This window comes from Somniosus microcephalus, chromosome 1 (genome assembly GCF_052327205.1).
Source record: "Somniosus microcephalus isolate GS21.2 chromosome 1, FLI_Smic_1.0, whole genome shotgun sequence".
NCBI classification, from domain to species: domain Eukaryota; kingdom Metazoa; phylum Chordata; class Chondrichthyes; order Squaliformes; family Somniosidae; genus Somniosus; species Somniosus microcephalus.
Window position 1 is genome coordinate 179,306,355 of NC_140987.1, and position 18,406 is coordinate 179,324,760.

Sequence of the window (18,406 nt, forward strand, 5' to 3'; positions counted from 1 at the left end):
GCTATGGTCCACAAGCAATGTATTGGCCTGGATTTTGTGGGACCGATGACGGCGTATGCACAGCGTACACCATTGTAAGCCTTGTAAAAGGCCCTACAAGTTCCGGATTCCCACATGCACTGTGCATGCATGAAAACCTGGAACTTGCGATCTGTCAAGATTCGCCTTGACAGATCATACGAACTGACCCAAAAATCACTTTCGCTGCCGCAGAGTTGGGCTATTTGCCTAACTACTGCCAAGCAAATGACCACAAAACCCTTACGCCTGGTAAAAGCAGGCATAGGGCCCGCTTCCACCAGCGTAAGGGTTAATATAAATGTTAAATTAAAAATTAAAAATCATCCAGGAACATTTAAAATTAGTTTACGTAAATTTTGGCCTGGATTAAAATGTTTAAAATTATTTTTTTTTAAATGACATTTTTATTGTAAATGCTTCAATTAAATTTGAAAATGGGAGCATTTATTTTTATTCTAGTTGTGTAAATCATTTAATTATTTGTGGATTGGGCTCATGATAATGGGGATTCCGTTCTGGAATCCCCATAAGCATATGAGGAATCCTCCTTTCTGATTGGAGGACCTGGCCTACGTGATCCCAGGGACACTTCCGAACCACCTGCGTCCCTGGAATCAATGGGCCTTTACGCAGGCGTATGCCTGCAGGCCCAGGACCCGAAGTCCCCGAAGCCCTAGAGCCAGCAGGTAGGTTTGTTTTTTTTGTGTCGGAGGCGTACTCCGGAGGCACTCCTCCGACCGCAAATTCCAGCCCATTATATCTTTCATTTGTTTTTTATTTGTTTTGGGGATATGGATGATGCTAACAATGTAGCGTTGATTACTTATTCTTGAACTGCTGCAGTCATTGTGATGATGGTGCTGTCATGAAGTTATTTAGGGAATTCCAAGATTTTGACCCAGAAAATATGAAGGAATAGCAATCTATTTACAACTCTGGTTGGTGCGTGACTTGGAGAGGAAGTTGGAGGTGATGATGTTCTTATGATGATGATGTTCTTGTCATGCTGGTTATTATTATTGTTGGGATATAGTCCCTGCTTTTATATCTTTAAAATAATAAATATTTTTTATGTTGCAGGTATTTTAGTGAATGGTTTGGTGAACATCAACATATCTACAATTGAGAAGCGATACAACTTGAACAGCTTCCTCACAGGATTGATTTCTGCAGGCTATGATATGTCCTTCTGTGCCTTATCCCTCTTTATCTCTTACTATGGACAAAGGGGACATAAGCCACGGTGGCTGGCTTTCTCAGCTTTTATGCTTGGATTGGGATCCCTTGTGTTTTGTCTTCCTCATTTCACCAGTGGCATGTATAATTATGGTGCTGAAGTAAGAGGTATGTTTTTTATCTTTTGTTTATCTAACGTTCGCCATTATTACCCCTTTGAAACTGACCGCAACTTCAGGACGTAGCGCATATGCATCTAAATGCGCAAATCCTGAAGTTGCGGTCAGTCATTCACTGCTCCGACACTGGCTGCATTGTGCCCCTCACAACCACACCCCGCCCTCCCCCCCTCCCGCCAGCCCCCATAGCCGCCAATCAGTGAAATAAGTGAAACTGATGAATGCTTGGGCTTTCTGTGGTAATATTGCTGTTAAATACCCCATTAAATCTTAATCTTAAGTTGGATTCGGTGTAACCTGGGGTTTTAACAGCATATTGACTGCTAAACAAACATTATGGACCTGAAAAACGAATTTTAATTTTGTGGAGTGTCAAATTTCTCTTATGATAAAAATTACAATTTTAAAGAAACTTAAAAAACTTTTTTTTAGAAGTTTGTTCATGATATTTCAAGTTCTACATTATCCCCATGTGAGAGCGCCAATCTTTGTTTTGCTGTCTGTAACATTTTTAAAAAGTCGGGATAAAAGCAGATTCTCATTTCCTGTTTCCTTATCTGTGGGAATTCTGCAACGTGATTGGCTGCTTAGATAACGTGTTGACGTCACAGTAGATAGTGTTACTGTAATGAACTCACTTATGCGTCGAAAAAGGCAAACTTCTCGTAATCTCTGTGGGCAGCTTTCTTCAGGGCCAATGCTGAAATGCCTTTGCTTCGCCGCTGACTGCAAATTCCGGGTCATTATTTTGTTCACTATTCTGTTGAATTCAGTTTTGTACATTACGGTAGTTTCAAGAAGATGATGCAACCTGGTTTCAAATTTGTTTCTAAGAAATGAAAGGGATGTCTGCTAACTTGTGGCATTTAGACATAATAAGCTATTTTCCCTTTGATTTTTTTTCTCTCTCTTTGAAGTTTGTAGCTTATGCTAATTAACACTAAGCAGTGCCTCCCTGATGATTCAGTGGGTGAACATATCGCATGGTGTGGCACTGAGCTATACAAACCAAGATGTCATAAGTTTGATCCTTGGTCAATATTGGCCCAGATTTTGCACTAAAAATAATGGTGAGGCTATCAGTGCTCACCGTTATTAAAGAGCAAATCGGACAGCAACTTCCAGTAACCGCACATACGCAGTTAAATGCGGAAATCAGGAAGTTGCGATCTGAGTTGACCTGCCCCTCCAGAAGCTTCGCTACAACTGTATCTCGCCGAGAGACTTGGCATTGAAACACATGGAAGGGCGTGAAGTTGGGGTACTTACCCACCAGTTACCCACTAAACACACCAAAAAAGTCTAGGGCTTGTCCATTCAAGTGTATACCCTTTTCCAGTGGTATTTCCTTTAAGATTTTCTGCTGATGTAAGCTAATTATCTCGAGTCATTTTTCTGCTGACCCCTGCAATCCACAGTCACCTCAGCTGGTAGCACTACAGAACCATGTCCCTCCTCTAGGTGTTCTAAGTTTATCATAAAAAATGGTGTAACAGCAGGTGCGCTTTACTTGGTATCATTTTTATGAAGGCAGACGTTTGTTACTTTTATGTGCTTCTTTACGAGGTGTAAATTAGAACACCTTATACAGGGTGAACTATTGTCTTGTTCCCAAAGGTTCAGACGGTCAGGAGCCTTTAACCTTCTGTTTCAGTAAGGTTATTGATTCAGTGTCGACACCGATCTCAATAGCCAGAATGCGATCACAGTTTTCCATCGTTGGGTTTCGAGATTTCCAGGCCCAGTGTGTCATGTTCTAATAAGGCCAGAATTCTTTCACAGAATGGTGTCTTTTCCTGAATAGGTTTTATGGCTCATTCCTTCACCATATTATGATTCCAAAGGTTTCAATAGCTTACATAGTATTTACAGCACAGAAACAATTTACTACTATAATAATCTGAAGAATCAAAGTTTGACATCTGTAATGAGTCATCTTAATTCATTGGAAATGAGAAAGCAATGTAAGTGGGGAACTGTGCAGGATCACCAAATTCATGTCCAGAAGGGAGTTTGACATATAGCTCAACAGTCTTCCCAGGATGCAAACTTAATAGACTGATCAAGAAACTGGCGGAGGCATGGTATGGTTGGAGAAGTATAATAAAGGACGCCAATTCAGTTGTTTGTGACGAGATTGAATTTTGTGAACTATGAACAAGCTATATATTAATTTAGGAATATCTCTGAGCCTGGAACTGCTGTAATTATCATTGAGTGTTATCTTAGGCTAGAGATAAATAGGAAGAGTTATCTCATTTTGAGTGCGAGGTCAGTTAAGTTTCATCTGACAGGGATAAGAATATGCTAGTAGCTGTGTACAAGCTGGTACGCTTAACTGCTTCATGAGTGAATGAGTTTTCAAGAGTGTAATTACAAGGACTGGAGGCTGTGGCAAAACTGCTTGGGCTTGTCAGCATTATAATGCTGGCAGTTGGCATGTGCCGGTCTTGTGTGGTTATTTAGATTGTTTATTAATTTTTTTTCATTTGTGTACAGCAATTGCTCTGTTGTGGGGGTGGGGGGGGGGAATTAACCCCTCGAATAGCATAGTCTTTGGGAATAGGCAGCCCACTGACATCTATCACAAGCTCACTGACTCCCAGAACTACCTGGAATATACTTCTTTCCGCCTGCTTCATGTATGGACTCCATTTCCTTCTCCCAGTTTCTCTGTCTCGGTGCATCTGCTCTCATGATGCCTACTTTCACACCAAAGCTTCCAAAATGTCCTTTTTTCTCAGCCGAGGATTCCACTCCACCATGGTTGACAGGGCCCTTGACTGAGTCCCATTTCCTATGCTTCTGCCTCAACCCTTCTCCTCCCTCTCAGAGCCGTGTTAGGGTCCCCCTTGTCTTAACCTTGCATACGTATAGCCTCCGCATTCAACAGTAGCGGTAACCATGAAACTGTCGGATTGTCATAAAAACCCATCTGGTTCACTAATGTTCTTTTTAGGGAAGGAAATCTGCCGTCCTTACCTGGTCTGGCCTATATGTGACACCAGGCCCACAACAATGTGTTTGACTTTTAACTGCCCTCCGAAATAGACTAGCAAGCCACTCAGTTTTACAAAACCTCTACGAAAAACAATAATAAGAATAAAACCGGATGGACCACCTGGCATCGACCTAGGCACCGGACTTGGACATGGCAAAGGCACACCCAGACCAGTCGACCTTGCAATGTCCTCCTCACTAACATCTGGGAACTTGTGCCAAAATTGGGAGAGCTGTTCCACAGACTAGTCAAGCAATAGCCTGACATAGTCATACCTTCCAGACTCCTCCATCACCATCCCTGGGTATGTCCTGTCCCACTGACAGGATAGACCCACCAGTGGTGGCAGTACAGTGGTATACAGTTGGGAGGGAGTGGCCCTGGGAGTTCTCAGCATCGACTCTGGACCCCAGGAAGTCTCATAGCATCAGGTCAAACATGGGCAAGGAAACCTCCTGCTGATTACCATGTACTGCCCTCCCTCACCTGATGAATCAGTACTCCTCCATGTTGGACACCGCTTGGAAGAAGCACTGAGGGTAGCAAGAGCACAGAATGTACTCTGGGTGGAGGTATTCAATGTCCATCACCATGAGTGGCTCGTTAGTACCTTTACTGACCGAGCTGGCTGTGTCCTGAAGGACATAGCTGCCAGACTGGGCCTGCGGCAGGTGGTGAGAGAACCAACATGAGGGGAAAAAAACCTACTTGACCTCGTCCTCGCCAATCTACCTGTCGCAGATGCACCTGTCCATGACAGTATTGGTAGCAATGAGCACCACACAGTCCTTGTGGAGACGAAGTTCCGTCTGAGGACACCCTTCCTCGTGGTGTGTGGCACTACCACCGTGCTAAATGGGATAGCTTCATCAAAACTGGGCATCCATGAGGTGCTGTGGGCCATCAGCAGCAGCAGAATTGTATTCCACCACAATCTGTAACCTCATAGCCCAGCATATCACTCACTCTACCATTAACATCAAGCCAGGTGACAAATCCTGGTTCAATGAGGAGTGTAGAAGAGCATGCCAGGAGCAGTACCAGGCGTACCTAAAAATGAGGTGCCAACCTGGGAAAGCAGCAACACAGGACTACAATAGTGAGACCATACTTCCCCTTTTCCCAGAGACAGTCCCCAGATGAAGTACTTTGTTCCCGGGCAAACAGTGTCCCTGGGAGAGTCCTCGGTTCACAAAATTTGTCCCCGAAGTGTTACCCCTGGCCAGTGAGTGTACCCCCCTGAGCTCTTAGTTTGCGGCTCCAAGGCTAAATTAAACAACAATTTGTGCAATGGCCAGAGCGACTCACTGCGCATGCGCGACTGGGCAGTCTATCTGCGTATGTGCCAATTGTTCTTTCTGAGTTGCCGCCCAGGCTTGTGCTACTGGATTATCTGTGCCAGAAGTGCTTGGAAGCACAGCAACTGGAGCAGGTGAGGGAGAGGCCGCGATGGACGGCCGGGTCATAGTCATCAGGGGAAGGGGGTGGGCTAATCCCAGACACTGGGGCACCATCAGTTGTGACCTCTGTCACTGGGAGGGCGGTCAAGTGTAACCTCACACCTGCTAAAAAAAATTTGCCTCGCTACGCTGCGCAACCTACATTTTCTGTCCTGGCTACTTTGCTGTGCTCCCACTCTGTGTGTCCCTGGATTCGGTTTAGAAAATATAACCCAAGACTGCATGCATGCTAAACAGCGGAAGCAGCATGCTATAGACAGAGCTAAGCGATTTCACAACCAATGGATCAGATCAAAGCTCTGCAGTCCTGCTACATCCACTCATGAATGGTGGGGGACAATTAAAACAACAAACAGGATGAGGAGGCTCCATGAACAATGCCATCCTCAATTTTTAATTCTTTAAAAAAATTCATTCATGGATGTGGGCGTCGCTGGCAAAGCCAGCATTTATTGCCCATCCCTAGTTGCCCTTGAGAAAGTGGTGGTGAGCCTCCTTCTTGAACCGCTGCAGTCCATGAGGTGAAGGTACTCCCACAGTGCTGTTAGGGAGGGAGTTCCGGGATTTTGACCCAGCGACGATGAAGGAACGGTGATATACTTCCAAGTCAGGATGGTGTATGACTTGGAGGGAAACTTGGAGGTGGTGGAGTTCCCATGCGCCTGCTGCCCTTGTCCTTCTAGGTGGAATAGCTTGTCTGGAGGCACGGCTAGCTCGGGAGCACAAGTCTTCAGCATGACAGCCGGAAAGTGGTCGAGGCCCATAACCTTTGCTGTATCCAGTGCGTTCAGCCATTTCTTGATATCAGGTGGAGTGAATTGAATTGACTGAAGACTGGTTTCTGTGATGGTGGGGGCCTCAGGAGGAGGCCGAGATGGATCATCTACTTGGCACTTTTGGCAGAAGATGATTGCAAATGCTTCAGCCTTGTCTTTTGCACTTGCATACTGGACTCCACCATCATTTGCTTGGATGAGTGCAGCTCCAACAACACTCAAGAAGCTTCACACAATCCAGAACAAGACAGCCCGCTTGATTGACACCCCATTCACCACCTTAAACATTCACTCCCTTCACCACTGTGGCCGCACTGTGTACCATATACAAAATGCACTGCAGCAACTCACCAAGGCTTCTTTGACAGCACCTCCCAAAACCGCAACCTCTACTACCGAGAAGACAAGGGCAGCAGGGGATTGGGATCACCACCACATCCAAGTTCCCTTCCAAGTCACAAGTCATCCTGACTTGGAAATATATCGCCGTTCCTTCATCGTCGCTGGGTCGAAATTCTGCAACTCCCTACCTAACAGCACTGTGGAAGTACCTTCACCACACGGCCTTCAGCGGTTCAAGAAGGTGTCTCACCACCACCTTCTCACGGGCAATTAGGGATGGGCAATAAATGCTGGCCTTACCAGAGATGTCCACATCCCATGAAAAAAAAATCATCTTCCACCATATTTTCACATCAAAGTCACAAATGACATCCTTTGTGACTGGCAAAGGTAAACTATCCCTTTTCATCCGACTTGACCTGCCTGCAGCCTTTGACATGGTTGACCACACCATCTCCTCCAACACCGCTCCAACGTCATCCAGCTTGGTGGAACTGCACTCACCTGGTTGCATTCTTGCCTATCTAATCGTAGCCATCCTATCTCTGTAATCTCCTTCAGCTCCACAACCCCCTGAGATATCTGCGCTCCTCAAATTCTGCCCTCTTGAGCATCCCTGACTATAATCACTCATCCATCGGTGGCCGTGCCTTCAGCTGCCTAGGCCCTAAGATCTGGAACTCCCTCCCTAAACCTCTCCGCCTCACTACTTCTCTTTCCTCCTTTAAGACGCTCCTTAAAACCTACCTCTTTGACCACGCTTTTGGTCATCTGCCCTAATTTCTTCTTATGTGGCTCGGTGCTAAATTTTTGTCTTATAATACTCCTTTGAAGCGCCTTGGGACGTTTTACTATGTTAAAGGCGCTATATAAATACAAGTTGTTTGTGTTGTTGTTCTAACGCAATCCCACCACCAAACTTATCTTCCTTCCCCTCCCCTCTCAGTGTTCCGAAGGAACCGTTCCTCTCGTCACAGCGCAGTTCACTCTTCCATCACTCCTACCCCATGCAAATGCTGGAGATGCAACACCAGCCCATTCACCTCTGCCCACACCATTATCCAGGGCTTCAAACACTCCTGCATTCGGTGCTCATGATGTGACCGCCTCCATGTTGTTGAAGTCACGTACAGCTTATGCTACAAAGAGGAGGTGGAGGATAAGGACATGGAAGAGGCTAGATTGGAGGCTCTGAGAATCGGGCATCACAGAAGGTGTCTCTTACATATGTGCTCATATCTCTTCACAGACCTTTTTGTAGAATGACTTTTTTGTGCTGAAATCAGAGAATTCTTTCAGTTAAGATGTTGGCTCTGGTCATTTTAACTGGGTGAAATATTTTGATGCATTACGACCTGACAGTTTCAGCTCTTACGAGTAGCTTGTCTAATCCCAGGAGAATAGGTAAAATGGGCTTCTAGAAAGTATTTTGTTTTTTCCCGTAGTACCCTCTGGGAAATCAAACCAAAAATGATTTGTGTGTGATCAATTTCCAAGCTCCTCATTTCTGATTTTTGATTTTTAACCCTACCTGAAAGACCGCTTTTCAAAAACAGTGGCTGCAAATTTACCGGCACTCAGAGGGCGGGCTTGGAGGCGGGTCAGAGGTTCAAGTCATTTTGATTGACGGCGGGTTCATCTCGCCTCCACACAACCTTCCCGAGCGTTGGGTCCCTGATTTGCGAATGGACCTGACACCAAGCGGCGGGAAACGGATTAAAGGCAATTAACTGCCTATTGACAGGTACTTGTGAGCAATTTTCAGGGTCTTTTTTGATTTTCCAGCTTCTGGGGTTTACGACGTCCGGACAACACGCCAGGTAAGTGTGGTGTGAAATAAAAACAGAAAATGCCGGAGATACTCAGCAGGTCAGGCAGCATATGTGAAGAGAGAAACAGAGTTAACGTTTCAGGTCAATGACCTTTCGTCAGAACTGGTAAAAAGCAGGAAATGGAACAGATTTTTAAGCAAGGGCAGGGGCTGGGAAAGGGGGGAGGGGATGAAAGAACAAAAAGGAAGGTCTGTGATAGGGTAGAAGGCAGGAGAGGTTAAGAGACATTGGGGGAGAAATTCGGTATTGCCCCATTTGGGGCGCAATTATCGGCCAGGCGCAAAGTTTAGCGCCCGGCGCAAATTATTGGCACCTACTGCGAAATTGGTCTGTTTCGCCCCTGGAGCTGATTGCAGCGCTAAATCAGGCGCTGCACGACTCTCTTAAGGCGCTAAGCCGGAGGAGCGAGGCGCTACCTCCGAGGGCGGGTGCAGCACAGGTGCTGTCAGTTAGCGATTGCACACAGACACGTTGACGCCGGTCAGCTCTTAAAGGGGAGGGTCAATCTTGATTTGCAGTCGCACCCTACGCATCGGAGCCCTGAATCTCGGCCTGGACAGACCTGTTGCCAAATCCTGTAGCCAAGGACCATGGAGAGGGCCAGGGAGCGAGCGCAGCATTTCAGCAAGGGGGCCTTGGAGGCTCTGGTTGGCGCGGTGGAGCGCAGGCGATCTCTCCTGTACCCGGGGAGTGGCAGGAGGCCTCTGCCTAGCAAGTACCAAAAAGCTTGGAGGGAGGTGGCTCACAGAGTGACCTCCAGCAGCATGGTGCCTAGGACCCCTGTGCAATGCAGGAAGAAGTTCAACGACCTCACTCGGGTCATCGGGGTGAGTGCCTTTTTCAGAAACCTCTTCATCCCTCCATCGCGACCTCGCTTTATGGCCAAAGGGTCTTGAAAGCCCCAATGCCCAGCACCCCTCCAACACCTATGACCCTTTCAGGAAACTCACACGCACATTCAGCACTTTGCATACAGTAAGGGTTATTCGACCATGGGAGGCATTTCAGCCAAGATCATGGCTGCACACAGTAAGGGCTATTTGACCATGGGAGGCATTTCAGCCAAGATCATGGCTGCATCTTTACTCAGACCCCGTCCTTTTCCTTGCAGGGCAAGCTGCCGCATAATAGGAGACAGCAGCAATGGACCGGGGGAGGCCGGCCTCACCTTCAAGCCCTGACCGATCTGGAGCAGTGAGTCCACCGGATTGTGGCAAGCTGGATGCTTGGCCCCGTCGCCACTGGAGACGCCGACCCTGTTCTGGCCAGCAATGGTAAGGTCATCACCTTTTTGACCTCTCTCCTTCCACTTGTTCCTCACAACAGCATCCTTTGACACTCTCGATCCAAATCAGTACATTGCTGCACTCATGCCTCCCTTGCTGCCACCCTGTCCTCACTCTAAAGCCACTCTTGTACCTCCTTGCTTTCAGATGCTGATTCACCAGGTGAGGAGGCGGGCCCTCAAGCGGCCACTGGGAGTGAATCTGAAGGCGAGGAGGAAGAGGAAGCCAGACCATCAGCGCAACCCTCTGCCGAGGCAGCCCATGGCCATACTGGGGACACGCCTTCCCTGGAGGGGAGCGGGGGGGAATGGTCTGATGAGGGTGAAGCTCCAGGACCCAGCGGGCTGCAGCAACGCGAGGGGGGTAGGGAAGCTCGGGGGCCTTCTCCCCGGAGGGAGAGTATAGCCTCGAGTCCTGCTACAGTGAGCGCAGAAGAGGTGCGGCTCCTCGCTGAAATGAGCGCCCAGGTGGAGCAAAGGCACACTGAGCTCATGGCTGCAGTGGCAAGGATGCCCAAATCCATTGAGTCACTGGGAAGGAGTGTCCAGGACTTCGGTGCAGCACAGGCATCTGCCACGCAAATGCTAAGTGCTGCAATGCAGTCAGTGGCTGGTCTCATGCAGACGCAGATTGAGGCCACGCGAGCACTAACTGATCTCACACTCGCTGGATCGGGCAGGTTTCCCCGGGGCCCTCCCCGCGCCGCAGCAGGCCAGCAATCTGTGCTCCCGCAGATTGCTCCGCATGCTGAAGTGCTGCCCCGTGGCAGTGCCAGTGTGTCGGTCGAGCGGGGAGTTGCTGTCCTCTCTCAGGATGACAGCATTCCTGCTGCCAGCATTGTCACTTCTCCACTGCAGTTGCCATCACCTGTAGGACAGACTGCTGCCGCCCATGCAGAGTTGGAGCAGTCAGCAGCCGGGCCCTCCAGGCCCAGAGCTGGTCCAGGCCGTCCTTCAAGGGCATCTGCAGTCTCAGTTTCTGACACTCAGCAGCCTTTCCCCAGCCTTGCTGCAGCCACTGGGGTCCCAGTGCGGCGGAGCTGCAGGGTGGGAAGGGGGCAATTTCGCAAGGGAAGCAGATCACCCTCGAAGGGCAAAAAGTAGAAGGTGTGGCAAAATGTTGTTCATTGTTTTATTGAAGGTCAAGGATCATGGTCATATTTTTGTTACTGTTTTGGACATTGTCTCCAGGTTGTGAGAGCCAGTTATGTGATTGACAGTTTTTTTTTTGTGTTTCTTTCTATTACTTTGTCATGGTAAATAAAGAAGTGTCTTTATTCAAAATGTGCATGTTTGCTCTGTGCACTCATTGTTGCCTTGACCGGCTTAGGGGTTGCGGCACGGTTCCATTCAGGTTCTTTGAATGGCAGAAGCCATTCCCTCAGAGGGGGCCTAGAAGCGACTTGCTATCAGCCTTTGATGGACGGCCCTTGCACTCTGTGCCTCCCTCCCGTCTTGGTGCTGCTGCTGCTCCTCCTCCTCCTTCTCCTCCTCCTCCGCTGGGGCTCCAATGTCTGGTGGCATTGGCTGGGTCCTGAGGATTGCCAGGTTATGCAGCATGCAGCTCACAACAACGAAGTGGGAGACTCGCTCAGGCGAGTACTGCAGGGCTCCTCCAGAGTGGTCCAGACAGCGGAACCGTTGCTTGAGCACGCGGATTGTGTGCTCAACTATGTTCCTGGTAGCTTGATGGCTCTCGTTGTATCGTTCTTCTGCAGGGGTACTGGGCGACCGGAGCGGGGTCATCAGCCAAGTGTACAGAGGATAGCCCTTGTCCCTGAGAAGCCAGCCTCCTGGGTGAAGCGGGGCCTCGAAAAGGCCTGCCACAGAAGTCTGGCGCAGGATGAAGGCATCGTGGCTGCTGCCTGGAAAGTGGGCATTGACAGCGAGTATCAGCTGTCTGTGGTCACAGACCAACTGGACGTTCAAGGAATGGAAGCCCTTTCGGTTGCGGAAATCCTCAGCATTCTCTTACGGCACCCGCAAAGCCACATGGATGCAGTCAATGGCGCCCTGCACCATGGGGAAGCCCGCTATTCTTGCAAAGCCCGCTGCACGCTCTTGCTGCTTGTCGGGGGTCATGGGGAAAGAGATGTACTCTCGTCTCCTTTTAAAGAGGGCATTTATGACTTGACAGATGCAGCAATGCACCGCGAACTGGGAGATATTGGCAATGTCCCCAGTAGCAGATTGAAAGGTGCCGGTGACATAAAAGTTGAGAGCCACTGTTATCTTCACTGCCACCAACAGAGACGTCCTGCTCCTCAGTTGAGGTTGCAGATCTGGCTGAAGGAGGTGGCAGAGCTCAGTGACCACCTCCTTGCTGAATCGCAGCCTTCGCAAACACTGCTCCTCAGACATATTGATGTATGAGAACTGTTGTCGAAAAACCCTGGGAGGGTAAGGTCTCCTGTACCGACGCCTGTTGGCCCTCCTCCGTCTGGCCATGATTGACACTCTCTCTCTGCGTCTCTGTGCCCTCTCAATGTGATGGAGAAGCATGACGTTCCCATCCATCACAGCCCCCATAATATGTGGGCAATCAAAGTTATGCCGGTGAAAAAGCAAAGCAACTATAAAGTTATGGTCAGAAGCCAAAACTACCTCAGACAGAGTTGACTCAATGCAGAAGTCTCTCTTTCTCCCTTTGTCTCTCTGCAAATCTCTGTCTCTCTCTCAGAACGAGTGGTCCAAAAATGGCTACCACACAGAAGACAGGAAGAGCCCCCTTTAAATAGCGCCCCCCCAGCCCCACAGCGACTGGGAAGCGACAGTTGGTAGCGACAGGCGGAAAGGAGGGGGGCGCCATTGAATTTCCGGTCCGGGGCGCCCCAAGGGCGTTGCACTCTGGAATGACGTCAAGATCTGCGTGCGCAGGAGAGCGGGCGGTATGGTTTAGCGCTGCCGCTAAATGTCCGCTCAATTTCGCGAGAGGCGCAGGTATCGCTGCACCCGGGCGCTAGTTGGTTAGCGCCCCACTTATCGCCCTCTTAAGGTGCCAACGGGTGGCGATAACAACTGAATTTCTCCCCCATTAAGAGATATTCAAGGCAAAAGGAGATGGTAATGGGACAGGTTAAGAAACAAAGGGGGGAAAATTCGGTTGGTTTGCGCCTTCCGTTAGCACCTTAAGAGGGCGCTAATGGGGCGCAAAGCAACTGGCGCCCAGGCGCGGCGATATCTGTGCCTCTCGCGAAATTGACCAGACATTTTGTGGCGACGCTAAACAATACCGCCCCAATCTCCTGCGCACGCAGATCTTGACGTCATTCGAGCGTGCAACGCCCTTGTGGTGCCCCGGAACGGATATTGAGTGGCGCCCCCCTCCTTTCTGCCTGGTGCAAGCAACGACAGGTATTCTGGAACGCTTCCCAGTCGCTGTGGGGCTGGGTGAGGGGTGGCGCTATTTAAAGGCGGCCTCTTCCTGGCTTTTTCTGTGGTAGACATTTTTTACTACTCATTCTGACAGAGAGAGATTCTGAGAGAGAGAAGGAGAGACTTCTGCATAGAGTCAACGCTGTGTGAAGTAGTTTTGGCTACTGAGCATCACTTTGCAGGTACTTTGGTTTTTGACCTTCATTACTTTGATTGCCAAGAGACTATGGGGGCTGCACTGATTGGGGTTGTCGTCCTGCGCCTGCAGAATCGGAGGCCACAGAGACGCAGTGAGAGAGTGGCAATCATGGCCAGACATAGGAGGGCCGACAGGCCTCTGTACAGGAGACCTTACCCTCCCAGGGAATTTCGCCAACAATTCTCCTACATTAATATGTCTGAGGAGCAATGTTTACAAAGGCTGCGCTTCAGCAAGGAGGTGGTCATTGAGCTCTGCCACCTGCTGCAGCCAGATCTGCAGCCTCAACTGAGGAACAGGACGTCTCTGTCAGTGGCAGTGAAGATCACAGTGGCTCTGTACTTTTATGCCACCGGCTCCATTCAAGCAGCTACTGGGGACATTGCCAATATCTCCCAATTCACGGTCCATTGCTGCAGCCGTCAGGTCACAAATGCCCTCTATAAAAGGAGACGACAGTACATCTCTTTCCCCATGACCCGGACCAAATAGCATGAACGCGCATTGGGCTTTGCGAGGATAGTGGGTTTCCCCATGGTGCAGGGCGCCATTGACTGCACGCATGTGGCATTGCATGCACCGCATGAGAATGCAGAGGATTTCTGCAACCGAAAGGGGTCCCACTCCTTAAACGTCCAGTTGGTCTGTGACCACAGACAGCTGATACTTGCTGTCAATGCCCGCTATCCTGGCAGCAGCCACGATGCATTCATCCTGCGCCAGACTACTGTGGCAGAACTTTTCCAGGCACTGCATCACCCAAGTGGTTGGCTTCTCGGGGACAAGGGATATCCTCTGTGCACCTGGCTGATGACACCACTTCTACCCCCAACACCCCTGCTAAGCTGCGGTACAACAAGAGCCATCACGCTACCAGGAACATCGTTGAGCACACAATCGCCGTGCTCAAGCAATGGTTCCGCTGTCTGGACCATTCAGGAGGAGCCCTGCAGTACTCGTCTGAGCGAGTCTCCCTCTTCATAGTTGTGTGCTGCATGCTGCATAACCTGGCAATCCTCAGGTCCCAGCCAATGCGACCAGGCCTTGGAGCACCACCAGAGAAGGAGGAGAAAGAGGAGGAGGATGATCATCAGCAGCACCAAGGCGGGAGGGAGGCCCACAATGTTGAAACTGGAAGGGCCGTCCATCAACGGTTGATAGCAAGCCGCTTCTGGGCCCCTGCTGAGGAAATGGCTTCTGCCATTGAGAACAACATGAATGAAACCAACCCGCAACCCCTAAGCCAGCCAAGGTAGCTATTATGTCCGTGAATGATTGAGACACGGACAGCAGGAGTTGAACAAAACAAGTCTTTACTGAATGAAGTCAATCGGGAAACTGAAACTACAGAGGCTCACTAGCGCCTTTTATACAGGGGTGGTCACTGCCGGTACTGCAGTCTGAGACCAGCTATTCTCTTAAAGGTACATACACAACAATTCCTCCCCTTTTAGATAAACAGTACATAACATTCATTTAACAACTAAATGATAACTAATTACAATCACAATTACGGTTGCTAGATACATTAGTTAAGTTTAAGCAATTATAAGTTCAGTCTTTGAGGAGGCTTCCTGATTCTGTCTGGATAACGCCTCTTTGGGGTATCAGGTTCTTCTGGCAAGGTTGAGTCGGGATTAATGTCGTTGTTTGGTTCATCTGCTTCCAATATCACCGATTCTGCGGTAGCTGCAATTGGTACGTCGATTTCATTGCCAGGTGTATCAGATCGTGGTGTGGAGTTGACGTTTTCCAGTGACTCTAGAATCTGGTCAGCATGGCGTCTTACAATGCTCTCTCCAACGTCCACGGTATACATGAGAGGTCCTTGCCGTGTACAAATCGTTCCTGGCTGCCATTTCTCAGTGTGGTAGTCCCGGGCCAAAACTGGTTGACCTATCTTAAAACTCCTGGTCGGCCTTTCATTCATATTCTGAAACTGCCTGTTCTCCACATCTCTTCGGACGCTTGGCTTAACCAAATCCAAGCGGCATCGTAGCCTTCGATTGAAGAACATCATGGCTGGAGTTTGGTTGGTAACCGCATGTGTCGCATTCCGGTAGGCAAACAAGAAGTTGTCCACCTTGTGTTGTAGGGGTATATCTTCATTACACATTGCCTTGATAGCCTTCTTGAATGTTTGAACAAACCTCTCGGCCAATCCATTAGTGGCTGGATGATATGGGGCAGATGTGTAATGCTTAACACCATTGTTCTTTAAGAACCTCCGGAACTCTTCAGACACAAACTGTGGTCCATTGTCAGAGCAAATCTGTTCAGGCAGCCCATTCCTGGTGAATATGGTTCGTAAAACTGTGATAGTTTTTTCTGTGGTGGTTGAGGACATTTTTATTACCTCTGGCCACTTTGAATGTGCATCCACCGCAATTAAAAACATCGAGTCCATAAAGGGACCAGCAAAATCAATGTGCACCCTTTGCCATGGAGATGAGGGCCACTCCCATGGATGTAGAGGAGCTTGTGGTGGGGCGTTTTGGACCTTCTGGCATCCTGCACAGCTCTTGGTCATCTCTTCGATTTCTCTATCGATTCCCGGCCACCACACAAACGCTCTGGCTAAGTTCTTCATTTTTACCCCACCCAGATGACCCTCATGAAGCTCATCCGTCAACTTAGGTGGAATTACTACTCTGGATCCACACATCAAGGTTCCTCTGCACACTGACAGCTGTTCTCTTCTCGGCGAGAATGCTGGCAGCAGTGGTTCGCCATGTGCTGGCCATCCCTTCACCGTTAAATCATAGACCCGTGATAGTGTCGGGTCATTCCGTGTTTCCTTTTCTATGTTTGCATTCGTCACAGGGAGACATTCGACTATGGTCGAGTGGAATAACTCCATTGGATCTACTGCAAGGTCTTCTTCTTCCACCGTCGGCAACGGTAGGCATGACAATCCATCAGCATTCCCATGCTGTTTAGTTCCTTTGTACTCAATGTCATATTGGCGTGCCCCTAGGAAAAGGGACCACCGCTGCAGCCGTTGTGCTGTCATTATCGGTACGCCCTTCTGAGGGTTGAAAATGGAGACAAGAGGTTGATGATCGGTTAGTAGAGTAAATTTTTGACCGTGCAGGTAGTGATTGAACTTCTTCACCCCCCACACTAGGCTGAGGGCCTCTCTGTCAATCTGGGCATAGTTACGCTCGGCAGAAGTTAACGAGCGTGACGCAAAAGCTATCGGCCTCTCTAAACCATCAAGGAATTTATGTGACAGTACCGCCCCAATGCTGTAGGGAGACGCATCGCACGCCAGTCTGATCGGCAGTGCTGGGTTGTAGTGAGCCAATACTTCTCTTGAAGTGATTAAGTCCTTACTCTTCTGAAAGGCCCGCTTACAGTCATTGCTCCATTTCCATGCTACTCCCGTTCGTAGCAGGGCGTTCAGTGGGTGCAGAATTGTCGACAAATTCGGCAAAAACTTATGGTAGTAATTCACCAATCCGAGGAATGACCTCAGTTGCGACACAGTTTCAGGCGCTGGGGCCTTAACAACTGCTTCAGTTTTGTCAGGGGACTTATGTAACCCCTCTTCATCAATCACGTGGCCACAATATGATGTCTGTTTCTTAAAAAACTCGCACTTGGGGCGGTTGGCTCGTAGCCCATGTTCCCGTAGTCTAGTGAGCACCTGTTATAGGTTGTTAAGGTGTTCACTGTCATCTTCACCTGTCACAAGGATGTCGTCCAAGTAACACTGAGTCCCCGGAATCCCTTGCAGGACTTGTTCCATCGCTCTTTGCCATATCGCCGGAGCCGATGCTACTCCGAATACCAATCGATGATACTGGTAAAGACCTTTTGTGAGTGTTTATCGTGAGATACTTCCTAGAGGATTCTTCAACCTCCTTCTGCAAATGTGCTTGTGCTAGGTCAATTTTTGTAAAACGCTTCCCTCCAGACAGTGAGGCGAAGATGTCTTCTATCCTTGGAAGAGGATATTGTACTGTGTGAAGGACTGGGTTCACTGCCACCTTGAAATCCCCACAGATGCGAACCTTCCTTGGCTCCTCAGATTTATTGCTTAACATTTTCTTCATGACAGGAACGATGGGTGTTGCCCACTCGCTCCAGTCGACCTTAGACAACACGCCTGCTTTCTCCAGATTCTCCAGCTCTGCCTCGACGGCTGGGCGAATTGCATATGGTACCGGTCTTGCTTTGAAAAACTTGGGAATTGCATTCTCTTCTATTTTTATCGAGGCGGTTACGCCTTTAAGAGTTCCCAGTTCTTGTTGAAATACCTCTTTGGCGTTAGCTAAGATTGTTGACAATCGTCCAGGAGTGACGTCTTCATCTTTTTTACCGTCCACCGTCATTGCATGAATGGAGTGCCAATCTAAGCTTATCTCCCTGATCCATTCACGTCCCAATAACGGTGGTCCACCATTTTGCAGTATGTAGAGATACAATTTCCGTATTTTCTTGCCGTTGTATTCGACAGGCACCCTTATTTTTCCTCTGGGGTATACTTTTTGCCCCGTATACGTCGTCAAGACGATGGATGTCTCTCTCAAGGGTATGTGTGAGAATAGCCGCTCGTAGTCTCGTCGATTCATGACGGTTAGCGCCGATCCTGTATCCAATTCCATTTTAACTTGGGACCCTGCTATCGTGAGGGTGACCTAAATGGTTCAGTGATCCTCTTTTGCGATTACATTGTGAAGTTTGAGACAGCTTCACTATCGCTCATCTGGTCTTCGGAACTACTGTCCGTCATCTTTTGTACTTTCTTGTACGGT

At 48.8% G+C, this 18,406-nt stretch overlaps 1 protein-coding gene across 1 annotated transcript in view; it reads left to right on the plus strand.

Annotated features, from left to right (window-relative positions):
* Positions 1 to 18,406, plus strand: part of LOC147124487 (solute carrier organic anion transporter family member 4C1-like) — a 173,458-nt gene that overhangs the window by 48,534 nt on the left and 106,518 nt on the right. The window contains exon 2 of the mRNA XM_085987777.1: positions 1,102 to 1,365. Coding sequence (XP_085843903.1) covers positions 1,102 to 1,365 — 264 coding nt within the window. The remainder of the gene's footprint in view (positions 1 to 1,101; positions 1,366 to 18,406) is intronic.